The sequence below is a fragment of the Zootoca vivipara genome, chromosome 3 (assembly GCF_965207765.1).
Source record: "Zootoca vivipara chromosome 3, rZooViv2.hap1.1, whole genome shotgun sequence".
NCBI classification, from domain to species: domain Eukaryota; kingdom Metazoa; phylum Chordata; class Lepidosauria; order Squamata; family Lacertidae; genus Zootoca; species Zootoca vivipara.
In genome coordinates, this window is record NC_142586.1 from 56,777,841 (window position 1) to 56,805,064 (window position 27,224).

Genomic DNA, 27,224 nt, shown 5'->3' on the forward strand with positions numbered 1-27,224 from the left:
AGTCACAAGGTTCCCTTAGAGTAAGATATTATTCAAAGCCTAGTGACATTAGAAACAGGAGGGAGGGGGGCATAAATGCAGCCAAAAGAAACACTGTTGAAAGGAAAACTGATCATAGGCAATAATTGTTTCTATATCTGTAGATCTGGTGCTTGTAATGGCTGGTTACTATAATAACAACTGGGAAATAATAGAACAACATAATAGCAAGTTAAATAGCAACGGATTGAATACACATCTCGATTAGGACAAAGCTGCTTCTGAGTTAACTGTCTGTGAACTGTGTTTATTTTAATAGTTGCAGCAAAAGAAAGTGGTAGAGAGTTACTTTCTTCTAAACTAGCAACATCTGTTATATCCACACACTTTCAGACATCGCTGCAAATTTAAATAGAGGGAGGGCCAATGGATGTGGTTCTATTCCTCATGCTAACATGCACATAAGAGAAATACAAAGAAAATGCATAATACGAATCTAAAATGATGAAACTGCATTAAATCCATCTGTAAATCCAACAGGAAGAAAGACTATCCAGCATTACTTCCCTGAAAATGCCTGGTTGCTAAACAAACTTTCAGAGCATGTGGCACCTGTAGGGCTCCTCCTTCCCCGATTCTGTCCCTGGCGACTCAGCCAAAAGTAACTTCCTAGTCCAGAAAAATAGCTATACAGATATTCTTTGGACTCATGTATTTGTGACTTGATTTCGTATCTGATGTTACACCACCTGCCAGTTGAACCGTTACATCCATTTTTAAAGGTGGGGGAATATTAAAAATATCTAAAGTGATTTCTTTCCTATCATGTGCTCTGCTACTGCATATAACCACACAATCAAAATCCCATGATCACTGCTGTGTAAAGCTCATGCGAAGTAGCTTTAGAACACAAATGTCAAGAAATTCCAATTTAAAAGCACAAATGGCATTTGACCTAATTCTTGCCGATGTTAACGCTGCCCTCAGGATTATATATAGCATAAATAAATACAGACAGGAATCTGATAAAGCTTTTGAATCCTGACAAAATGTAAGCAGTGTGGAGTAATACAAAGAGGAAATTAATCTCGAGGGTTATTGTCAAAGGCTTAAATTCGACTAAACTTGGACAAAATGATCTTGAAGAGTCTTTTCTTCTTCGTTATATGTAAATATTACAAGATGGGTGAAAGGCCTGAGCTTTGAAATTTCAAATGAATAATTGTAATGATTTGTGGAAATATGTGCCAAACCTGGTAAGTATAAGTCTGAAAGAAAGCTTGTGCAAGCTGCTTTTTCAAAGGGATAATCATATTTATAATGGCTCTAACAAACACAGTTGGAAATGTAAATCATATGGTGTGGTCCTGTCCAGAATATATGGCAATTCATGAAATTCAATAATTCACAGAATATGCTCTTCCTAGGAATCCTTTGGTTACCCAGTTTCATTATGTTTAAGATATGGTTCACATAGAACCCAGAGAGATTGTTATTCACTTAATGAGAAGTGTGTGGATGGTAATAAGTCCCAATTGGAAAAAGCCTAACCCTCCTACATTGGACAATTGGTTATTGAATCCACGGGACATCGTTCAGATATGTAAGTTGTTAAATGTGGTTAGAATGTGAGAGGAAAAAGCATAACAATCCATTTATTGAGAAGTGGAGTCTGTTTATTTATTACACCAGTAACTAAATACAGGATAATATTGATCCATATACTGTTAGGAATATTATAAAATTTAGCTGAAATTGCAAATAATAATGGAAAAGGACATTTTATTTTATTTTTATTATGGGCTGAAGGATCAATATCTCTCTTTATTAAACCAAAATATATCTTTCGGAAACTTGTACATTAACAAGTTAACATTGCAGGTCAAATGCCTGCCAGAATATAAATATTTTGGCCAATCAGCAAAATGCAAGGAGACTGGGGAATTTTTTTTTTAAAAAACCTCCCAGGTAAGGAGTTCTACTATACAGTATAAGCATGATGAAAAGGAAGACCCTTTTATTCATCCCAACAAGCATCTAATGTTGTATTATCACAATGTTGTATTATCACATCACAGCCATACCTTGAAATATCTCCCCACAAGTAGGAAACACATCTATGAACCTAAAGAAAGAAAACAATGAATTGTTTTAAGTTAACACCTGTTGAGACTCTGACAAAAAGAATTTAAGATTTAAGGAGGACATGCTCAAAGTCTCTAAAAAGCAGGCCACATCAGCCCCATATCATGACTGTAGTCATCAAATATCTCAGCCTCTCTCCAAGGACCAATATGTTTGTTTCTGTGGCAGCATACTAGCTGCCCCCAGCATGGGCCATTTGGCCAGGGACAAACAAGTTTTAAGAAACCATGATTCATGATTATATCTTTGCATTTCTTTTGCATTAATGTTTCCTCTTATCAAAACCCTTGTGCCAGTTTTGTTTCTGAATTGAGAGAAGTGAGGAATGGAAGTGCACACTAAATTTAACTGTAAAATACAGTCATACCTTGGAAGTTGAACAGAATCCGTTCCGGAAGTCCGTTCAACTTCCAAAATGGTCGGAAACCAAACTGCAGCTTCTGATTGGCTGCAGGAAGCTCCTGCAGCCAATTGGAAGCCACGGATGTCCAATTGGACATTTGGCTTCCAAAAATAGTTCACAAACCGGAACAGTCACTTCTGGGTTTGCAGTGTTTGGGAGCCAAAACGTTTGTGAACTAAGCTGTTTGAAAACCAAGGTATGACTGTACACCACACTTATCTGCTTCAAATCTGTGCTTGAATTCAGTGGGACAGAGCTTTGGGAGGAATTCAACATAAGCATAAGAAGATTGCTCTGTCACGGAAAGCATTTCTGAAGGATCTCCTCTCTCTCCTCCGCTGTGCACTGTTCTGGGGCTGCTGCCATGGCATAACAGGTTACTCCAATACGGGTGTAACATTAACATTCAGGTGAGGTCTCTAGTGCCTCATCCTCTGTGCTGTTTCTATAGGAGAGTTCAATGTCAAGTGTGCGTTTGTGTGTGTAGAAACAAAAGTCCATTTATGATAATCATACACAAACATGTCCCCTTATGCTCCTTTCCCATAGGCACTGTTTCTGAACTGTACTTACCAATGTTTATTACTCACAGCTATTGTAAAGGGATGTAGATTCTGTATGCTGAAACTGTACATGCCAATAAACAACTGAACAAATAATTGACAGAAATTATACTTTACTGCCTGTTTTGTACACATGCACAAGGTCAAAGGATGTTAGGCGACGAGTTCTTACCTTTTTGTTCTCACTGTTGCATTTATGTCCAGCATATTCCATTTCCACCTGAGTTTCGATTTTTGGTAATCTGTCTCCTGGTTTCCATCTCTTTCCCTCCATTGCTGGGAATTTAGTATTTACAAATTTGCTTCCATATTGTTTAGTTAGAAATGTCCTTTTGCGCATATTTGCATATATTGCTGAATCAGACTATTTCTTTGCCAGCTGTGATCTTAAAAAAGCCTGATGCCATCAAAGCATAAACGATCCAGTGCCGCTTGCTATCAACGTTAGGAGTTTTATCTTCTAAATGCCTTTTGCCTGGATGGCTTTCCATTATCTCAGAACCAAAACAGAATGGTTGGTAACAACAAAGTTGCATTTGTTCATATTCTGTTAGGTTGACTGGTCATGAAAAAGGAATAGGGCTTTGTTATATTTATTCCAAACCAAGTCAACAAAAGCTTTATGCCATAAACACACATTTACCGAGCAATGAAAAGCCATGTTATTTGGTAAAACACACCTTCTTTCAGTACCTACTTTGTAACCATTTGCATAGCTGTTCAGAAAGGGTAGAAGCTTTTTCTTCTTATATGGTGAAAAGTAAACAGGAAATCGAAGGCAAGGTATCTAAACTGTAAATTTCTCCAAAACCATTGGAAAAGTGAAATGAGAACATTTGTTTGAATGGCTGCAATCTGCTAAACATGTTTACTGGGAAGTACATTTACCTCAGATCAATGGAATTCCTTCCAAGTAAACATTTATAAAAGTTGTATAAGATAGCATTTCCTTTTATGGCCAAATGATGCGGCAGAAGCAAATAGTATTTATCATGTCAAGTAAGCTGGCAATTTTTAATGCATAAAGTCACATATTATGACAGGACACTTGAATGGCAGACCAGAATATCAGGGTAAATTGCTAATCTGAGTGAAGGTCCCCCCCCCCACAGACACAGGACCTCTTATGTGGATAACAACCAGCCAGTATCACAGAAACAGACTTCTGTGATTCTGCTTCATTCATTTTTGTGATTTACAACACTTTTATGGCTTTTGTTCAAGGAGTAAAAAAAAAGTTTGCAGAACTAATATTGCACTGGCAAGATCCAGCTCTACAGCAAATCACCTTTTTAACTTACATTTATCAAGAGCAGAGGTGAAATAATTCAAAAAACTTCATGATTATTAAGGTTACATAGATAAAGTTTAGTTTATTACAATGGTATCCAAATACAGAGCAGCTTTTTTCATGGTGTGATGTGCCAGGATGAATAAAATGAAACAATACCAATCAATTTAGATTGCAAAAAAGAGATATCCCCCCCTTTCAAATGAGGTGAAGACTATTTTGAAATGAATTTAGTTTATTAATATGTAAAAAAATAAATCTACAAGAGCAACAGTGCAAACATTTCAGGACTTGCATGGCACAAAAAAATGAAAAGTGAGTACAATCAGAGTTATTATACAAAAGGCTCACTCTTTCTTGCAGCAGTGGTTGACATGTACAGAACAATCAATAGAGTTAAAAACAGATTGCAGTTTAAGCAGGAAGTGGAACTACAGACAATTGGTTCTGTCCTGTATGGTCTTTCTATTTGAGGTGGTGAAGTTATCATTCCTTGTATCTGAAATGTAAAATGAAATAAAATTATAAGCTGCACGTACTACTGGGCTCTATAAAGAATTTAGCTGACATCTGTGCCTTATCTATATTATTTATGTATTATAGTTTAAGTCAGGGTGCAGATCAAAATTTGGGTCTCCAGCTGTTTTTGGAGTACAGTTCCCATCATCCCTGACCACTGGTCCTGCTAGGGATGATGGGAATTGTAGTCCAAAAACAGCTGGAGACCCCAGTTTGGGAAATCCTGATCTAAGTAAGCACCAATACCAACAACACATAATACTCTGGAAATTTATTTCTTATTATTAAGCATTTACACTTATTTACACAGATTTATTCATCCCAACTAAACCTGATGGCCGTAATCAACAGCTACTGGCAGTTACTTTCGTAATGCCCTTAATATCTATTATCTAAATCCTTGCTACCTTCTAGCTACTGAGAGTACTATGTGTCATAGTAAGACTTTGCGTTATCCCTCTTTTATAGAATTTATGGTTACTAAAGTACTTTGCAAATCCCCAAGACCATTCATACACAGAATCAGTATATTCAGCCAAGATATAAGTGAGCGCCTTTTGCTTCAGTCTTCACACCATCTGACAGACAAGCAAGCAAGCATTTCTTTAATGATACTTTCCTGTTTTGTCTGAACTGGGAAATGATAGTAAATGGCTTTCAAAGAAATCAGGGTATTAATCAGACTTCAATCACAGCTTCATATCCTGGCTTGTTCTAATGCCATTAACCAGTTGGAAGGGAATGGAAAACAATGGCTAATGGAAGACTTCCTGGTTTGTTCACTCACCCATGCAAAGAGGCGAGTGATGGAGCTGGGTGCACACTCAAATGGCTCGTTCATATATTGCCTTATTAATCTCAGATATGATTGTCCAAAACTGATTACCAGGTGTCGGCAGGGTGTGGACAGTTATCACCATCTTTTCCTGCCTATGAAGATTCCCAAAGGATCCAGATGGCTGCTGTCCCACAGAAAACTGAACTAGATGGGCTTTGGTTTGATCAGGCAAGTCAAGTCTTACATTGTTAAAGGATGCATTTTGACTACTGAGTTACAACCCCTCCTTCATGATGATTTGTGGTGAGATTTAGTGTGGCGGTATCTGCCCTTTGGAACTCCCTCCCACTGCATACCAGACAGGTGCCTCCCGTATTGGCTTTTGGGCACCTGATAAAGGTGTTCCTCTATCAACAAGTCTTCTAAAACCTTTATCCCAGTTGGTATCTGTTCTGGACATGAATTTATTTTATGTACATATTGTTTTAATACTTAGAGCTATCTTTTGAAAAGGAAAATTCACAGGCAATTGTTTAAAATGTTGTTTTATATAGAGAACTGTTATATGTGTGTGTGTGTGTGTGTGTGTGTGTGTGTGTGTGTGTGTGTGTGCCATTTTATTGTAAATCACTTTGGCATGCCTCATGATACATGATTCATGTACATGAATAATAATAGTATAAATAGCTGATGCAATCCAATCACCCTATCCAACTTACAACCATGACACATTAATAAAATATACAGATTAGCAGTAGTTCAAGAAGTTTATTTATTTATTTTTTTAAAAAAGGATTACACTTACTGTCCACTCTGCATTGTCAGTCTTGGTACATCTTACATTCACTGGTAACCTAAGAACAAAGTCGTTGTAGGAAAGGCCCTGTTCTTTGGACCATTTAAACTTGTTCATTGCATCCATGAAAGACAGGTTTTTGTATTGTTTTGGACTCTTGATAATGAATGGCCAAGTCCTGAATTAAAAGCAAAATGAAACAAAGCCCACCATTATTGCAATAATAGTACCAAGTATTTAGAATGCTGCCTCTCTGAAAGAAAATTATTTTTATCTGCTGTGGTATTACTGTATTAATACCAGCAATAACAGAATGAGTAATGCATCTGGTCTTGTCAATATTTATAATGAAAAGTTCCAATGAGCCAGCCTTTATGCAGGAAATGCAGCCCTTAACCAGGGAATCTGCACACGAGTCCCTGTCCAACCTATGGAAGAGGGAACCCTATAGAGCAGAGATTTTCAACCTTTTCGAATCCATGGCTCCCTTGACCAACTACAATCTTTCTGCATCACCGCTGTGGGGCTCAGGAGCCCAGTTATATCACCCCTTACCTGCAGAGCTGGCAGCCTCTCACTCTTTTTTGAACACCTTCCCTTGTAGAATATTCCTTCAACCTCCTCTCCTCTCCCCTCTACTTGGGCAGTCGCTGTTGCCACTCCTAGTCTCTGAGCTGCCCCCCTGCCCCACAGGGGCCTGGGAAGAGGATGCCCCCAGCCTTAGTGGTCCAATGGAGACTGGCCAAAGGTGAATGTGAGGCTACCACACAACCTTGGGAGGCAGCAGGCACTGCTGGGCCTGCATGGTGGAAAGGCTCCCTTTCAGAACTGGGCACTCAGCTCCCAGGGAGGCCTTGCACACAGCAAGCACAAGAAAGGCCAGTGCAGCATCTGCTTGCCTGCCCAGCCTCCCACTTGTCTATCCATTCCCAACAGGAAGGGCTGGCAGACTAGAAGGGCTGGCAGACTAGCTGGCTGGGCTCCCTTGCCTGCTTGCCTGCTTACTCCAAGGCCGCCTCAGCTCTTGGCAACCAGCACCCCTGGCCAGCCTCAGAGGCACCATTCACTTGGGGAGCCTGTAGCCAGGGCTGCTGCAACAAACAGCCACACAAGCCTTTGGGAGGCAGAGACATGAGAGAGCATCAGAAGAGGGAGTGAAGGAAAGAGGGACAGAGGCCAGTGTTGCTTGCAGCACCCCTGGCCATCCTTCAAGGCACCCCAGGGTGCCACGGCACACTGGTTGAAAACCATTGCTCTAGAGCATGTGAAGCACGGTGCATCTCGCCCACACCTCCAAATTTTAATACATTGATTATGTTAAGTATTACATATCTTAAGGACTGCCTTATCTCACATGAGGGATATAACAACGAGCGATATATCAAATGTGATATATACCGTAGTTTTGCACCACCGCAGCCCACTAAACCACCTTGCTTACCTTACTGGTCTGTATATTTCTTTAACTCCAATAAACTGAAGTTGTTCCATTATGTCTGGAATACTTGCACACCGGGTAAGATTTATTCTCGGATAATACAGAAGGTAGGATAGGCACATTTCATTTCTGGTGCTAAGACCACCCTAAAAATGTGAACAAATCAACAATACATACTTCAGGATTTTTTTCAGATCTCTTGGTACCTTTGTTAAGGCTTTATCGAGAATGTTTCCTAAAATTACTCATCTTCTTATCAATAATTATAAGAAAATGCAGATAATGCCCAAAGCAAGAGCAGCAAATGAAACTATAAACTGTATGAATGGCATCCAAGCCATTGTTAATTTGTTCGCTGACTTTGAAACTTTTATTCTTTTCTTACTATAGCTGAAGTAAAACAATTGATGGATTATTCACAACAGGTGCTGCCAGACAACTGCAAAATGTTTTTTTTAAACAAAAAACAAAAAACTTTCTTCTAGAAGCCTTCCTGCCGTGTCGTTTTTTTTTCTGAACTAGGACTGTGCGTGCAAATTTCAGAAAGGTAGTGTTGACAGACAATTCAGTCCTAGAATCTAAACTTCTCTGCTTCTTCCCAAACCTGACTATTACTGCCCTCTGGTGTTACCTCTGTATATCCATCATGGTTGCAGCTGCTGCCACTATAAAACACTAAAATGATGGCAAGAAAAGGCGTAGCAGTTAAGCATATATGACACTGGGTATATGGCAAAGCCCACTGCCAAAATAACCTTGTTCTCTGTAGCCTCAAAGTAAAAGTTGGATTTTGTGGCCCCAAACCCACAAGTAAATAACAGAGCCTTAATATGGTACATAAAAAGGTAAAGGTAAAGGAGCCCCTGACCATCAGGTCCAGTCGTGTCCGACTCTGGGGTTGCGGCGCTCATCTCGCTCTATAGGCCGAGGGAGCCGGCGTTTGTCCGCAGACAGCTTCCGGGTCATGTGGCCAGCATGACAAAGCTGCTTCTGGCGAACCAGAGCAGCACATGGAAACGCCGTTTACCTTCCCGCCGGAGCGGTCCCTATTTATCTACTTGCACTTTGATGTGCTTTCGAACTGCTAGGTTGGCAGGAGCTGGGACCGAGCAACGGGAGCTCACCCCGTCACAGGGATTCGAACCGCCGACCTTCTGATCAGCAAGCCCTAGACTCTGTGGATTAACCCACAGCGCCACCTGGGTACATACAGGCTAACAAATGCTAAAGGGAGGTTAATATCATATTTGCTGTGTAACTGCCATACAAATGACCCACACAGCTGAGTCTTATGTCCCAATTCTGTAAAGAATCACCAATGGCTATGAGGTCATTGCAATATATAAGGCATCATTCTTGAACATTAGATTGTGTCTATTATGGTACATTACCTGAAAAATTATAGGCAGCAAAGAGGGCCAGATGCAATTTCTCTGGCATCAGAAGTAAATCTGCTTTATAAGTTTAATACATCACCTACAGCAAAGGTCTAGCAGCCTTGCAGCTATCTGCCAAGAGTACCCAAATGCCTCAAAGCAACATTTACTGCAACATTTTTATCTGAAGACATTTTCATTCTGCCATGTCATAAAGTTTCTTACCCAAGTCATATGTGATCGATTTAGGGTACTGTAATTACATTCGGTGACCAGATTATCCCCCTGAAACACAACATTTAAGGCAAACACTGTTACAAATGATAATGTTTAAGTCATTTTTTGTGATTGTTTTTGAGTTTGAGTTTTAATATTTTGATTTTTGAAGATGTAGAGGGTAGGCTGAAATTTTACTTTGTGTCACGTGGCATTTATATTTATCAGTAAAAACGTATGTAACAATTAATTTGTTAAAAGGAACTATAAAATACATTGTAACACAGTTTTCAGTTTTCACTGTTTCTTAGAACCAAAATCTACAAGTAACACAACCACAAAAATCACACCTTTTTCTGGATTTGTGGTCAAATAGCAGCAATGCATTTCACTGCTGAATTACAGCATTCTTTCTTATAGCATAGTTTCTTTTCTTCAGTACCAAACAGAAGCAGCAAAGACCATAGAAAGAAAGGTTTCGTTGCTATGAATAGTTGGGATTTGGTTAGGAAGATAGTAGACCCATAGAGCATTCCCAGTCAAGGAGAAGCAGAGTGGAATGGCAAATCTCTCTCACTGGATCATGGCAGAAATGAATTATTTAAGCCAGGAGGTAGCAATGCTTTTAATTTGTAACTGCACCAGCAGGTTCATGTAAAACTCTAGAAAGTAGTTGCCCCTAATGAAGACAGAAAAGGCAAAATACTCTGCCCTGCTAAATTTAATTGTTCAGGGCCACTTTAGTCTGCCAGAAAAGCAAGACCTGTGATACTACAGTGGTACCTCAGGTTGCGGACCTGATCCGTTCCGGGGTGCCGTTCACACCCCGATAAGTCCGCAACCTGAGAGGCGCTTCTGTGCATGCGCGAAAGTGCGATAGAATGCTTCTGCGCATGCGCGCAGCAAAACCCGGAAGTAAACACTTCCAGGTCCGCCGCGTTCGTAACATGGAAAAACGCAACCCGCAGCGGACACAACGCGAGGTATGACTGTATTCTCAGAAAGGACAGTCATAGGTAAGAATAAAATATTTTCCTCTGATCAAGGGCAAGTTGCTGTATGCACCTTGCTTGCATGCAACGTAGCAAAGGGCATCTTGGGAAAAAGAGTTCCTGAACAGCCAAGTTCAACTCTTCCCTGCACACCCACACCAAGGTCTTCACAATAATCCTGAGAGACAGTGTATTTCCTTGGGTATAGGTCCCATGGAACCCAACATAACTTACTTCTGTGTAAACATGGAAAGGATTGGCCTGCTCAGATGCACACTTTCTTGGGAGTAAGGGTCATAAAACTCAATGTTATATCTAAATAGACATGCAAAGGAATTGTGTTGGTAACACAGCAGGTTGTGCCTTGGAGCCAGTAAGTCTGCTACGTTCCTGCAATCAGACTGGGGGTAAACAAGGCACAACTGGGTTAGGGATAGGGATGAGGTCCACCTGTCATCTGGATGGATTCTGTTCCCAGTGGCATCCAATGAATGAGGTATTCATTCCTATTCGAGGTAAAGGTACCCCTGACCATTAGGTCCAGTCATGGACGACTCTGGGGTTGTGGCACTCATCTCGCTTTACAGGCCAAGGGAGCTGGCGTTTGTCCACAGACAGCTTCTGGGTCATGTGGCCAGCATGACTAAACCGCTTCTGGTGAACCAGAGCAGCGCACATAAATGCTGCTCCTATTCTAGGCCCCTCTTATACATTACTGTGGAAGCACACCATGGCCTGAGAAAGATAGAAACTGTGACATTAAATGCATATGTTAAGTGGGCCTGTGAGGTACATGTGGCTGAGAGCTCATTCGAATGTACTTGCGTACAGCCAGTCCAGTCACCACCACACAAAGGATTAAACATTTTGTAGGTCACTGAAATCAGTCATTTGCAATAGTGTGGAAAAAAGCTTAATACTGCGAGGAGTGGTAGTAGCAGAACAAAACAGCTGCCCAAAGCAGGCAGATAACTTTTGGAGGATTATAAAGTGGCCAGCACATGCCCAGTGGTCATGTTTATGAATCTTAAAACTGTTATTATTGGGGACAATAAAGGCAACACTTTTCAATGACACTAGGGTCATTTATATGCCACTGCATGCGTCTCTCTCTCTCTCTCTCTCTCTCTCTCTCTCTCTCTCTCTCTCTCTCTCTCTCTCTCTTGTTATTTAGTAGTCTATTTGGGAGCTTAGAAACAAGTTGACTATTTGAAGTAATATTTGATCTCCCCACAATAATAAAGTTGCTACAGGCAGCAAATTTTCCATGTTTGCAAATGCATAACAGTATTTGTCATGACTAGCCATCCTCAGAGCCCTGAGGTCTATCAGACTGGCTGCAACTGACAAATCCTGACAGATTTATATGGTGAGGAGCCTTTCAGTCTCAAGTTTCTGCAACTAATATTTAACTCTTATGGCAACCCAAAGTTCTTATCAGTAACAAAAACAGCAACAGCCCAAAGGAAAAGCTTATCTTAAACAGAACATCAGTTTAGAATGAAAGGCTGTGAACAGAGAATTAGGAATTGGGGGGGGGGGACAAGCCCTTGAAAATGATTCATGAAAGTAAACATTAGGTTCATTGGAATATGAAGTAATAACTTTTACTGATAAGCCACAACACAAGACATGCAAATGTATGTAATTGTAGCCTAATTGCCGGTATCCTTTGGGGTGGGGCCATCCCTTTCCCCAATCCCTGCATGGAACAAACATGAATTTTTGGTTTATGCTGAAGAGGGGGGGGAAGGGGGGACAGATTAGCATGGAGAAATGGCACAATGGCAAAAGTATTATTAAATGGAAGAAGCATTAATTCCTACTGGCAAGATGGTCCTTTCTTCTTTCAGATACTGAAACTCCTGGAAGTTGAAGTCAAAGTCATCATCATAGGCCAGAAGTTCCTGCTCGTCACCCTTGCGGAAATGACGCATCCTTATACCTCTACCAGCAAGGTGTGCATGGAGGAGCACCGCAAACACATGGATGCCACTTGGCCTCTCAGCATCCAGGGCCTGAAAAGGACCAGTGAAACTTATCAGATTACCATAGAGGGTGAGAGGACATTCAGTATTAGAAGAGCAGATAGACTGCATGGTTACAAAATATATAAATATGGTTACAAAACCCATTATCCCCTCACCACACACACACACACACACACACACACACACACACACACACACACTGTGTAGTCAGAAAGTTAAAATAATTCCTGCAAACATAAGAATTTATTCCTTTTCAAAATAATAATAGTTTTAAGGCAGGGACAGTCCTACAAAAGGGGGAAAGAAATAATCCTTTTAAAAAAACCTCACAGCAAAAACCACGGAAGCATGTGTAGATTTATAGATCCGTAATTCAAGCTGTCAACTTAGTCACTGTCCTATGATGGCTGACCCGCAGAACAGTCTTTCGATCAGCTTTTGCTTTCCTTAAAACACTCAGCGATTTGCAAGGTGGGGAGGGGGAGTTTTGGGAGCTAGAAAATAAAGCAAACTCAGTCCTTAATCACCTCACTAGTCCTGCTTTGTAAGTTCTCACATCTCAGTTCCTCAACAGCCCTTCCAGACCAGTCCATTCCCTCCCTCCACAAGTTTCCAAACACAATATTATTCAGTATTTTAAATAGCATTGTTCATTCATTGTTTTGCGTACGCGCCATTTATTCAAAGTCGAACTCTCTTCCTGAAGAAAACAGCAAAGCACTGTCAATATTTTGAACAGAATATATTTGCCCAGCTGCCAGAAAACTGGTAACAAAGCAATACAGAATGAAAGTCAGAGTTATTAACTGTAGGTCAATTTTAAAGCACATTCTGTGAAGATCAGCAGGAAAAGAAAAATCAAGACCAAGTATATTTCTTTCACTATTTCCTGTTCTATTTCCATTTGATTTCATTTAACAACATGCTGCTGTCAAGGATCCAAAGGAATGGTATATGTGCCTGGGAGTTAACTAGAATTCAGGAGTTTGATTTTTTGCTTCCTTGTTACAACTGTTGAAGAGACAGGTCGATTTTAATTACAGTGCAAAGGGTTGTCCATTCAGCAGAGAAAAACGAAGTTAAAAGGCTGAGCTACACGTGCAGTCCTGTCTCATCTTTTGATCCAGGACCTACTGTACTGCAAATGTCTGTATAGTAATGACTGTATCAGTACCCACTAGTTCCTTCAGAAGAAAGCAATTCAAATGTGCTATTTTCAGATAATGCAAAGAATCACAAAGAGGAGCCATACTTCCTCTAGGCATTCCAAAGTGCAGTGACCCTCTGATGTGAATTCTGGCATCCCCGGTGGGATGTTGTGGAAGAGGCTGACCCAGAGACCTGCTTCAATAACTCCAGCATCGTAGCTCCTTAAATCTGGGGTATAAAATAGCCTCAGCCCAGAGTTATCTATCATTCCTGAGAACAAAAGAGCAATTGTCAGAAGCAGCCATAAATCAACATAAAGTATCCTATCGTTTTTTTAAAGTCGTTTTGGGAGCCACTTGTCAAGTTTATGCAAGAAAGTAACACAAGGGAGGAATTGTGCTTAAGACTGGTCAAAGGGGGTCACAAAAACTGGGGAAGCTGTAAATAAGGCATTGTCATAAGAAAGTGGTTAATTAGAGCAGACTGACTTCTGTACTTTTCTGACCTGTACAAAAAAAAATGCATGCATCTGTGTTCCTTGTAAGGCCTTTCCAAATAGCCACTCTAGCACGATAAACACATACGGTAGTTATCACTCCATTGTTGTGGGGTATCATCTAAGTATCATCTAAGTGTCTCTCTCCACTACCTGCACCAAGGAAGCAGATCTGAATTGACAAGCACTTAAGATGCAGTATTCATCAAGGGAGTGGAGGAATGGATCCTTCTGTAATGATCTGGAGTGCTGTTTATTTGATAGTACTTGGTAAGACTGATCATGAGCAACTCTTTTCTGTTCCATGTTCTCTCCATTTTGTGATGTTTTTAAAATTTTATTTATTCCTTCTTATATATAACATATATATCAGTACATATAACAGTGGTGGACAAAGGTAGGTCAGGATCTTGGGATGATTTCTGGCAGATCTGCAAAACTTTTTGAATCCCAATTGTTTAACAATAGCAACAGGAAAATACTTTTAAAAAAAAGATAGCTTGCCAAAACAAATATTTTCTTTCCTTAGTGGAGGAATCGGGACTTAATTGGTTTGTAAAAGGGTTGTAAGAACAGTTCTGGTCCTAAAAATAAATTATTTGGCTGAACATGTTTAATTTAATGATAATCATGTGCCAATTAAGGCATCCTAGTCCTAAATTCTAAGTGTACAGAAGTTTGCCTGTGCCAACATTTTGATCTGAGTCTAAGTTGTGAATCTTAAAATTATGCTTAAATAAAAGTAGATCCATCATGAGTGAAGTTTACCTTTTCCCTGATACATAGGACTGTAAGTGAGGGGTTTTGTTTTCTGTTATGCTAGTGTTTAATTTGCTATACTCAGTAAAAGGTAGGACTGAAGCCCAGGTCCCACTTATTTCATTATTAACAGCCTTTGCTGAATAAAGGAATAACAAAATTAACAAAACAGCAATGCTAGGAGACAGAAGCAATCATTTTGTCTATGGTGAGCTGATTTCAACAAATCTCTGCAGTGTTTTTCCACTTTTGTAATATGACAGGACAGACAGTAAAGTGTAGTTGGCTATCAGCATCACTGCATGTCTTATCACAGTATGTCTTATGAAATATCTTATCTTTACTGGTCCAGACAGTGCTTTCTGATTAATATGAATCTTTTAAAATCTAAGACTTTAAAGTTTTTAAGTGGCTAATTGTTGTTTGGATTTTTCTTGTCTTTTAACATGCTATGAGCTGTTTTGAGTGGAGCAAATCTCTCACAGACACTGTGCAAGAGAGTCAGCCAGACAGCCAGTCTCAGAGTAGGGTAAATCCCAAGTCTCTCCCTCCTCAGTCAAGTAGCTACTCGTAGTATCAAGATAGTATCTGCAAGGTCGTTGGTACCCTAGACAGGCGGGTCAAGTTGGAAGTGTGGGAAACCAAGTTGCACAACACACCCAGACAGGTAAGGAAGCATTTGTTTTGGAAAGGAAAACTACTCAGCACACGCTCAGAGGCAGTTAGCCTATGTGCCAGAATTTCTGTAAATCCACAGAAAATTTGGCTGTAAAGCCACCAAACTTGGCTGTAAGCCACCTAGAGACTGCCTTGTTTGGGTGACTGATGCAATAAATAAACAATTGTATTATTTCTTTTTGCAATATGTTGATAACTAAAACAGTAAAGGTAAAGGGACCCCTGACCATTAGGTCCAGTCATGACCGACTCTGGGGTTGCAGCGCTCATCTCACATTATTGGCCGAGGGAGCCGGCGTACAGCTTCCAGGTCATGTGGCCGGCATGACTAAGCCGCTTCTGGTGAACCAGAGCAGCACACGGAAACGCTGTTTACCTTCCCGCTGTAGTGGTACCTATTTATCTACTTGCACTTTGACATGCTTTCGAACTGCTAGTTTGGCAGGAGCTGGGACCAAGCAACGGGAGCTCACCCCATCGCGGGGATTTGAACCGCCGACCTTAACCCACAGTGCCACCCGCATCCCTTAACTAAAACAGTACAGCTTCAAAATCTCATTGAAATGTTGATCTGTAAAAACAACTTTGATGCCATGCAAAAATATTCCATCCATTACATCTTTAAGAGATTCATAACTAAAAGATGTGCATGTTTCCCCATTTTTGTGTGGAAAGGTTTATCCTTCTGAAATTCAGATTAAGTTTTGCCGTGCACAAATTGTTACACTAGCTAGTTTAAACACCGCCAAGTGTCCTATGTGTAGATAACTTCAAGCTTGGACATATCAGCATCTGTGCACAGATGAAGCACCATGTGAATCAGATATATAGGCATACCTGACTACACTGTATTGCGGAATTGACCACAATTGACCATAATAGCTCCAAAAAGAAGAGCTGCAGTTTCACATAAATACTGTAACTGGAAGTACACCATATACTTTGTACCAAAGCATATTCCAACCTGTGCTTCCATGTACAATATTTCAAACATTGCATTCTCCACGTGAATATGGGCAAGAGCTAGGACAAGCCCTAGGATGTTCACATAGAAGATTATCACCAGCACTGACACTTTAATGAAAAGTGGGATTTCATTCCCTGTTAGCTGCTTCATTTCAGGCTAGGGAGCCTATGCATTTGGCATATTTTACTAATTTAGAAAGTTAAAAAGTAGTTAAGAAACATACCCTCCATATATGATGGGTTGTCGTAATGGACTTCCATAAGCACGTACTGAGGATCTGATGCTGTCCCGATGGATAAGCCAACATGAGGAGGATATGTAAAGCCCTAGAATTTGAAGCATGCAAACGCAATTAACCAGGTTCTACCAAATGTTCTAATAATTTAGTTTGGAACGTATTTCAACCTCATATGTCAACTGGGGAAACTGGCAGATCCCTTAGGATTGACACTTACCAGAAATTGCTGATGCTAAATATATTCATGCCTACATGTAAACATGCAGTAATTTGGGGTTTTTGTGTACATTTTGGGTATATTCCATATTTCTTTACTATACATACATTTGCTCCCATCATTCCACCAAAGGGGAAAACTGGTACTGATACTTGGACCTTGTTTACCTCCTCTCCTTATCTGTTGTTGGCCAAAGTGTAATGAAAGTATATCACTATCAGAAACTACAGGAACAAGCCTAGGATCAGTGTACTGTATTCCAAATTCATAGATTTATAGCCTGCCTTTCAATGCATACAAAGATGTCAATGCATTTTAAAGAACAATGCAATTTTTAATTTAAAAAACAACAACCAACAGCTAGAATTCTTCAAGCGCATGACTTTAATCAATTAAATAATACAGACTACAGTAAAAAACACTTGTCAGTTTTCCTAAAAAACACCAGCAATGATAAGTCACATATATTCCGCTAAGGAGAGATCTCCAATTGAGAAGGCCCTGTCCTTGCTCTCTGCTAATCTAACTACTTACTGGTAGACTAGAAAGCAGGACCTCCGGCAGCTGGCCTTAGATTTCATCATGTTCAATACAGGCAACAACTTAAAGAATGTATATTAATCATGACTAACTTAAGTCCCACTGATTTCAATGGGCTTCTGCTGCTAGAGCTCATTAGGTGAATTCTGCCCATAGTGTCTATTAGCAAAATAAGTTATGAAAACCATATATCTTACCTCTCCTCCAATGGCCCAGGCAAAAATGACGGTTTCACAGGTGAGGAATGAATCCGGCATGTTTGGGTGATAGCACTCATGACCATAGTCCAATACACTATCATTCAGACTGCTGCTACATTGATAGAGTAGAATGTGATGAACCAAATTTTCATGGCCCTTCTGTATCAATGGTTCAACCTGTTAATTTAATAAAAGTCAATGAATTTAATAGTGTTTTAACTTAGCATATGTTAACAGCATTTGAAGAAGCAGCCCCAGTCAAAATAGCTACAATTACAATTATATATTAGTGATATAATGAAAATGTTTAAATCATTTTGTGAGGGGGCCACACACAAATTACACATCTTTTAATGGTGTTATTCATTAAAAGGATGCACTGAATGTATGTTGGTGGAGCTACTATGAGATACTATGGTACAGCTTATAGCTGGAAGTGTTATGGCAGACATGTAAATGTCCCTGGAAAACACATGGGGGGTTTTGTGCCCTGACTTGGTGTCTGGTTTGCAGATTATTAACGTGCCTTACACATTGGGAGGGATCATAACTCAATTGTAGATTACACACTTTTTATGAATTATTTTTCAGGTTCCATCCCTGTTTGTTAGCTAAGGCCAACCCATCTAACCAGAATGTTCTCTTCTCCCATCCTGAAGACATCCTGGATATGCTTCCATTCTGCAAGCATGGGGAGCGTCTCCACCCCCATCATTCTGCCCGGACACTGAGGTCCAGCGCCGAGTGCCTTCTGGCGGTTCCCTCACTGCGAGAAGCAAAGCTACAGGGAACCAGGCAGAGGGCCTTCTTGGTAGTGGCACCCGCCCTGTGGAACACCCTCCCATCAGAGGTCAGAGAGATAAACAACTACAGTACCTCGCATTTAGAAAATACCTAAAAGCAGCCCTGTTTAGGGAAGTTTTTAATCTGTGATATTTGATGTATTTTAATGTTTGTTGGAAGCCGCCCAGAGTGGCAGGGGAAGCCCAGCCAGATGGGTGGGGTATAAATAATAAATTGTTGTTGTTGTTGTTGTTGTTAGGAAAAAATAATAGAATCATAGAATTGTAGAGTTGGAAGGGACCCTGAGGATCATCTAGTCCAACCCCCTGCAAAAAATGAAGAGAGTCTGTGGATACATGTAAAATGGATGGCTGGGGAGTGTGATATGGCACAGAAAAACATATACTTCTTAATAATATAATTATGTTATAATACGACATAACAGCAACAACATAGACTTGCATGGGTGTGGTGAACAAGAGCAGGACCTTGATTCATAGTTAAACTGGGGGGGGGGGACATTGAGTAAGGCCTCCTCACTGCTTTATTCTGGCCTGCAGGAGCTATCATGGTACCGCAGAAGCGAAATAAAAGTACAATCAGTTTTCACACATGGATCATTTCAAAGTAAATCCAGAAAAGATGCAGGATTGTTTCTCAGATTGATGCAGTTTCCACCATCTTAAAGGTAAAGGTAAAGGGACCCCTGACCATTAGGTCCAGTCGTGACCGACTCTGGGGTTGCGCGCTCATCTCGCATTATTGGCCGAGGGAGCCGGTGTATAGCTTCCAGGTCATGTGGCCAGGATGACAAAGCCACTTCTGGTGAACCAGAGCAGCACATGGAAACGCCGTTTACCTTCCCGCTGTAGCGGTTCCTATTTATCTACTCGCATTTTGACGTGCTTTCGAACTGCTAGGTTGGCAGGAGCTGGGACCAAGCAACGGGAGCTCACCCCGTCACAGGGATTCGAACCGCCGACCTTCTGATCAGCAAGCCCTAGGCTCAGTGGTTTAACCACAGCGCCACCTGGGTCCCATGCCCCCATTTAAAAAGGACAGGTGCACACACTATAACTAGTTTCTGAGCTATCAGAAAAGGGAAGAGTAGAAGCAAAAATGAAGGCCACAGTCACATTGCCCTAAAACCAATGGTTAAACTGAATGCTACAGCATAACAATGAAGACAAAAATCCACCTACATTTGATGCAGATAAAATTAGATGGGAACCAGCAAAAAGGCTAGGAGGATGTGCTATTGATCTCTGCTTGAAATAATGGAGTACTTGCCTAAACGTGTGATGCACCCACCTGCCTCTATAGGACACCGACACCTGCTGTTCTTCTACTCAGAACTTAAAACAACAACAACAACAACCTCTCCTTCAAAGCAATGGGTCATCACCAAAGTTGGCAATCCTTTCAATGTCAGTTTCCTAAACATCAGTTCAAACAAGTATTCTTTTGTTCAGTTCCCTTTCTATTGAAAAAGAGAATCTTTCAAAAGGTAAACAAAATGCCTTTGCCAGACATTTTTCAGGAGACTTTGTAGTCTCTCTCTCTCTCCCCCTCCCTCCCCCCCACAGAAACATTCATGAGAAGCACCAGCACATTAATTTGATAATAATTATATAAGGTGACAAATCAATGTCTTCACATCTGGAGACCTGAGACAAGAGGCTGGAAATAACCCCTTAATTATCTGACTTGTGTAAAAATGCATGCAAATATATATTGTTAATATATTTTTCATTACCCATTAAAATATATGGCAGTTACCAAAAATATATATAATCCTTTCAAGCTTAAGATGACAAGGGTGAGAATATCAGGACATAATAAAATGAGACTTTTATCTTAGGGTACAGAGACATGCATAGGTACATTTTCTTCTACAGAACCGGTTAAATATCTGATGGTTATATGTTGTGTTTTATGAAATGTACTGTAAGAGCTTTACAGGGCCATCATGCACGAGAAGTATCCAATTCTGACTAATAAAGCACTTTTGTCTTTATACATTCAAAGAGCAGGACTGAAGGGGGTGAGGAGACGGAATGTAAGCAGCCCTTCTACATTTCTGTTATCTGTGTGGCTTACTCCACAGGTGTGGTGTCAAGAGTATTTCACTGATGCTCTTTCCACATAGACCCACTGCCATGTTGAGCACTTGAGAACTTCCAATACATGTCAACACCTGCTGCAGAATAACAATGTGTCAAAGACCAATCGCTGTTACTGTACTTCTCCCATGGAAAGAAAGAGGCATAATGAGTCCTGGGCCAGAAAAATATCAGCAGCAATTAAATGTGGCAATGACAAGTGGTTTGAGTGTACACACTTGTGGATGTGTCTATAGGGAAGACTTGAATATCACAAGAGAGGCATTTTTACCTATTCCAAGGACAGGAAAACTCTGTGTATTGAGGAGTGAAAGAGCTAGATAGAGCTAGAGATAGGTAAGAACAGGGCCAGATTTAGGTTTGCTAAAGCCCTAAGCTACTGAAGGTAATGGGGCCCTTTATATGTCCAGCTGTCCTTTGTCAACAACAAATTGTCGCTGTTTTTTTGTGTTGAATATATGCTGTATGGTAAGTTAAGGACCTAATATGTATCTAAAGCCATTTACCACTGTTGCTGTATGTAGGTTTCATTTTATTTGTTTTTTATCTTACATTTTGGAAATGTACATCCAGTTTCCCCCCCCCCTTTAAATTTACTGGGGGGGGGCAAGAGAGTGGGGCCCTAAAATTTAGCTTGTTTAGTTTATATGTAAATCCGGCACTGGGTAAGAACATAATAAGAGCTTGCTGGATCAGGCCAATGGCCTATCTAGTCCAGCATCCTGTTCTCATAGCAGCCAAACAAATTCTTCCCTTTCCACCCCAGTGTCCTCAGGTGCAATGCCATGCTTTCCTTAGCTAACAAAGTAAAAGTAGGAGATGGTATAGTGGCAACTGTGGAGATTGCTTACACAGCTACTTCCTTCCATGAGTCTTATATGCCATGCTAAAACTCAGATACAGGTTTAGTCCACAATTCTGCCCACACAGCCTCAGGAACAAATCTATTTTGCTATTAGCTCTATTATTTGCCTTTGCAGAGTCCATTGGGCTTTCCCCTCTACACTTCCCAAGGCCCACCCAGCCAGAGGAATATTTCAAATCAAAAGTTGCCATTTGACAACCCTAACATCGTTACCCCCATCACTAAGAACAGAAGAGTCAGCTCTTTTCTGACTCTTCATCTTCCTAGGCACATCTTGGGTTATTTATATTATGAGTGCACAGCCAGGGGCATGTGCATTTTATTTACTAGTGCCTAGTATAAAGAAGATTCTCTTGCATTTTTTCTTAACCTTAAAACAAGCTGGTCAAATATTATACACCTTGCTGCTGACATCTGTAAGGGCTGAAGTAATGCTAGGATTCTGTACTCTCTGAAAGGCTTTGGTGTGTCTGTTTGCCTTCCTAATAAGCATGTTTTCATTTTAACCAGAAGTAGTTAAGACATGGGTGTATTAACTTGTTTTTTTCTGGGAGAAACCACCTAAATTCCTTGTACTTACAGTACCTTAGTATATGTGGTGTAGACGAGTTGACAAGAAAATCAATAACTGGAAGAAGGAAGAGGTTTAGAAGCTTTTATAAATCTAGTACTCCACTGTGAGTACTAGATTTCCAGACAGCCTAGTTAGTATATGAAGTAGCTTTGGTAATAACAGTAACAAATTACAGTATAACAACCGCAAACTACAAGAAAATGTCTTTTAAGTTGGAAGGAACGTAAGACAGACAGACTCCTTAGGTTCTCCCTAATTGACAAAACACACGATGAAAACGAATCTACGGTAGGACTTCTAGAAGAAATTGCGATGGAACTCCTTAGTTTGTTTTTCTGTTTACAAAATCATTCCTAACAGTTCTGTTCCAATAATTATACAGTACAGTACAGTAATATCACAACTTACACACATTAAACTTGGCCACATTCAGCTTTACACATGTGGCAAAAAATTTTAAGGGCTGGAAAAGAGGTGGCTTCTGGGAAAAATGCCTTTGGCAATCCCTCCTGCTATTGAATCCAATGATTTTTAACTATATGAGATTCTGGCAATCCCTGGAACCTAACCCCTGTGTAATTTGCAGGCTTAATGTATGCAATTTTAAGATTGGGAAGGAATAACGACACCATGGATATGTAGTTAGTTTTATTGTTAATTATATTTCCCAAGTTTTGCGGACTAAGCAAAATAATAAGGATTTGGTAATCAGTTAATTAGCATACTTTCATAATTCACAATATCAATATTGGGTGATAAACTAAATGACTAAGCAATATAGCCAGCTTTGGAGGGCTGTGCCCCTTTTGAGAGTAAATATACAGTCTTTCTAAGCTGTTTTTCTTATGTGTTGATTGATTTTATATATTACGAAATATTTGTGTTTGTATTTAGAATGAATTTTTTTTCTTTCTTTGCAATTACCTGCAAGGTTACACTTATTCCCTTGCTTTCCGCAAAATACTTTTGGCATTCTATACCTTGCTAAAAATTGAAAGATAAAAAAAGCAGCTGTCAAGTTCAAGTTCCATGAACAAGTCGGCAAGAAATACTGTAATGTCACTTATAACTCTGATCATAGGCAATGTTGTTTGTCTGCCTGACATGCCCTGGTGCTAGAGCCTTGGCACTGAGTCCCTCAAACAATTACTATCAAAATGCAATTAGTATGAATTTAAAGGAGTCAAAGAATGAAAAGCAGATTTTAAAAAATATTCTTCCCTATAAGACCTCAAAATTATGTGCGATACTAGTTCTGATTAGGTTGTTTTATGCATACTGCAGCCACACAAGATGAAGTCATATCTGTATCAATGGGAGAGCATCTGGGTGGATGCTTAAGGCATTGGGAGGGGGCAAAATTATAGGAGTACTGTATCCATATACCTTCCCATATGAAAAGAGCAAAATATATTTCATTGGGGACCAGGGGCCATCTTCTAATATACCCAAAGGATCTATGTGTGCAAGTAGGCATGTGTGCGTGTTTTGTTATGTTTTTTTTGTGTGTGTAGCCAGTGGGGCTTCAGGTGCACATTTTCATCATGTTTATGTGCTCCTCATTAAATTGCTAAAATTTGTCTTTTGATTCCCCCCCCCCAATATTTAAAACCAATAGAAAGCATAAGTCTTAGTAGGGCTCTATGCACCGCACTGTTATAAATCAATGCAATTCTCAGAACAAAATAATGTACCGTATGTGCCACAACTATTTTGTCTTTCCATCTTCAAAGAGATTGTGAAATAACATGCCAGAGACTTTCCCAAAGGCACACATTTCTGCAACATTTTACCAGAAATTGTTCCTTTTGGGTTGAAATAAACACTGCTTACTGGCAGTAAAGAGAAACAATGTTCTTTGTGGCTGGCCAGCTCATCAAAATTACAGTCCTTTACATAACTGCAAAATGAGAAACAAGAAAACAGCCAGATGTCTAGTTATTTGTTTTCCATGACAAGCTTTCTAGGGAGAGATTTCGTTAGAACAGTTATTCAGCATTAGACAGATTCCAAAACTGTTTTAATCTCTCTCTCCCTCTCCCTCTCTCTATATATCCTATTGTTATATTTAACTAATTAACCTTACAATCCTATGGTCCTTGGTGGGATTTCCCAGGGCTCACAGGAAGCATGAAATTTCCCTGTACAAGAATGGAGAAAGGGGTCTAACCAGAGAGGGAGGTCAGACACTGGATGCCTCCGCCACACTGAGGAAACCTCCTTGGCCCTGGCCCAACTGATATCACGCTTCCAACATATGTAGGGCTGAAAAGGGGCAGGCACAAAGGATATATAGGATATATTTCAAAATAAATCAGTGCTGGACTTAAGTATGTGTAGTAAGAATCTAAATCAATTGCAGTTTTTAACTTCCAGATTATTTTGTGATTACCACATTAGAAAAAAAGAAGAATGGATGCTTCCTTCTGCCATGACTCACCTAGGGCTTGTCCCAGTTGTCCCATGCCTAGGAAGCATGAGTACAAGAGATTTTCCTGAGAAAACCCACTCTTTAGTGCTGGATTGGAGCAAATGTCAATCTGCAGAAAACCTGATTAATGTTTTCTCCGATTCGGCAGCAAAGATTGGGATTTCCCAGGGCAAAGCAGTGGGACAAGCAGAAGTGTGGACAAGCCTCTAGCTATTCACAGGCAACAACTGCTCCTGTCTAAGCAAAATAAACATTCCATCTATGCTTTATAATAGCTTTTGAAGTTCTTTGTTGTACTTTCTGGGAAGCATACATACAAAATAATGGCAGAAACAGGGTGAATGTCTCAGTGTTCCATATATTCTGTGTTACTAAATACTAATAGGGCATACTGAATAGGATTAATTTTTTTTAATGTAGCATTTAAAATGTCAGCTGGAATGGGTATCAGATTTAGAAAGGATTACAAGCACAGTATGCAAACAAACAAACAAAATCAGGATTTTTTCATTAAACAAAAAGAAAAAAAGAAAACTTCAGATGGATGAAAGTACACATGGAAGCCAGACCCTTTTCTTTGCGTATTATAATTTCCCATCTTTTTTTCTTTTGTTTGCTTTTGTTCTTTTGAAGTTGCAGCTGTAAGCTGTGTGTATGCGTATGTACTTTAACAACTATTCATCCAAAATTTGGGCAAGTGAAAAAACGATACTCAACATTAATCTCATCTCCCAAAAACGATTTGGAAGATTTGGTCAACTGAAAGTGGGAATGTAATTAAGTCATATGCTAAGTGTTCTGACTTGCCCACTAGATCCTGAGGTCTTCTAGAGGTCCTGCAGCAGGACCCTCTAGCAGATCTTCACACTGCCAATGATCTTAGGAGATGTTGGGTCTGGATTGCTGAGGCTGCTGAAGAGTCCAGACACCATCTTGGCTCTGCAACCTGCAAGACCTGCTCCCTACCTGGCAGGCTTTTCCCCACCTAGTCAGGGAGGGTGCTGTTGTGAGGTTCTGTTGCTGTTGTTAATACTATTTTTGTATCAATTTGGTTGTGCACGTTTTGATGCTTTGTTGATTGTTTATGACTACTTTTTCTATGCTTGTAGTTAAGTAATCTTGAAAATACATTGTAAGCCACCTTGAGCATGGTTTTAACTTTGGAATGGTGACATACAAATAAAATGATTGATTGATTGATTGATTGATTGATTGACATCCCTGCCCCTGGACTAGAAGCCATCATATCAGCTGCCTGGGTTCTGGGCCACTTCTCAGACACCTCACATCTGCCATAGGGTCACAATGCTCATTCAAGTCAATGGACTTAAGTTACTGGAATCAATTTATTTCAATGGGTCTAGCCTGACTTAGATATCACCCTATGATTTATTGTCCATTGAGATTTCTTGGCAGGGATACTGGAGTGTCTTGCCAGTTCCTTCTCCAGGTCCCATCACCTCCTGGCAAATAGAAGGGGAAGAAATGGAGGCAGTGAGAGATTTTACCTTTTTGGGTTCCATGATCACTGCAGATGGTGACAGCAGTCACGAAATTAAAAGACGCCTGCTTCTCGGGAGAAAAGCAATGACAAACCTAGACAGCATCTTAAAAAGCAGAGACATCACCTTGCCGACAAAGGTTCGTATAGTTAAAGCTATGGTTTTCCCAGTAGTGATGAATGGAAGTGAGAGCTGGACCATAAAGAAGGCTGATCGCCGAAGAATTGATGCTTTTGAATTATGGTGCTGGAGGAGACTCTTGAAAGTCCCATGGACTGCAAGAAGATCAAACCTATCCATTCTGAAGGAAATCAGCCCTGAGTGTTCACTGGAAGGACAGATCCTGAAGCTGAGGCTCCAATACTTTGGCCACCTCATGAGAAGAGAAGACTCCCTGGAAAAGACCCTGATGTTGGGAAAGATTGAGGGCACTAGGAGAAGGGGACGACAGAGGACGAGATGGTTGGACAGTGTTCTCGAAGCTACGAACATGAGTTTGACCAAACTGCGGGAGGCAGTGCAAGACAGGAGTGCCTGGCATGCTATGGTCCATGGGGTCACGAAGAGTTGGACACAACTAAACGACTAAACAACAACAACAAATTTATTGTGAAAGAATCAGAATCTATTGCCCATCTTGAGCATAATCTTTTAAAATGTTTTTTAGAACCTTCAGCTGTTGATCATCTTCAGTGTTCTTAGCTACTTTGAGCCTTTGAGGATAAAGTGGGTTGTAAGTCAAAATAAATAAATAATCTTGGAAGTTTAAAAGGCATAGCCAAGCTTGCAACAAAGAGAAAATCCATCAGATCAAAGGACCCATAAACAAATAAGAAAGATTTGTGATATTCAGCTGAACATTTTACAGACAACTTGATTTTATGGAGCTGTGAGAGCTTTGAACAGGTAGCAAATGCTTGGAATGCAAAACTTCACATCACTTTTTTTTTGAGGGGGGGTCCTTTTCAGGGAAAAAAAGTGATGCAATTTGCATCAAGCAAGATGCAGGGCAGGCCACAGAATAATAAGTAGGTACTGTCTATCATTCAAGATAAGAAACAGTGCTCCCATTAAGTATCAAATGCTGTGGCTGCCCCCTTGGCTTCCGATCAATCATGCTCTTAAACTGGAGCCCCTTTGTGTTTTGCACGCTGTGGGATTTGGCATTACTAATACGTTCCTGTGTCAAAAAGCCTAGTTACCCATGGTAACAAG

The 27,224-nt window shown here is 40.2% G+C and overlaps 2 protein-coding genes across 2 annotated transcripts in view; both read right to left on the reverse strand.

Annotated features, from left to right (window-relative positions):
- Window positions 1-3,569, reverse strand: part of LOC118082750 (uncharacterized) — a 139,800-nt gene extending 136,231 nt beyond the window's left edge. The window contains exons 1-2 of the mRNA XM_060273266.2: window positions 3,263-3,569; window positions 2,064-2,104 (exon numbers count right to left, since the gene is read on the reverse strand). Coding sequence (XP_060129249.2) covers window positions 2,064-2,104; window positions 3,263-3,430 — 209 coding nt within the window. The 5' untranslated portion in view covers window positions 3,431-3,569. The remainder of the gene's footprint in view (window positions 1-2,063; window positions 2,105-3,262) is intronic.
- Window positions 3,570-4,598: 1,029 nt separating this feature from the next.
- MOXD1 (monooxygenase DBH like 1) overlaps window positions 4,599-27,224 on the reverse strand; it is a 34,616-nt gene continuing 11,990 nt past the window's right edge. The window contains exons 5-12 of the mRNA XM_035108974.3: window positions 17,729-17,908; window positions 16,760-16,862; window positions 13,740-13,906; window positions 12,323-12,514; window positions 9,514-9,573; window positions 7,916-8,058; window positions 6,484-6,652; window positions 4,599-4,880 (exon numbers count right to left, since the gene is read on the reverse strand). Of these exons, the coding sequence (XP_034964865.3) occupies window positions 4,716-4,880; window positions 6,484-6,652; window positions 7,916-8,058; window positions 9,514-9,573; window positions 12,323-12,514; window positions 13,740-13,906; window positions 16,760-16,862; window positions 17,729-17,908 (1,179 nt within the window). The 3' untranslated portion in view covers window positions 4,599-4,715. The remainder of the gene's footprint in view (window positions 4,881-6,483; window positions 6,653-7,915; window positions 8,059-9,513; window positions 9,574-12,322; window positions 12,515-13,739; window positions 13,907-16,759; window positions 16,863-17,728; window positions 17,909-27,224) is intronic.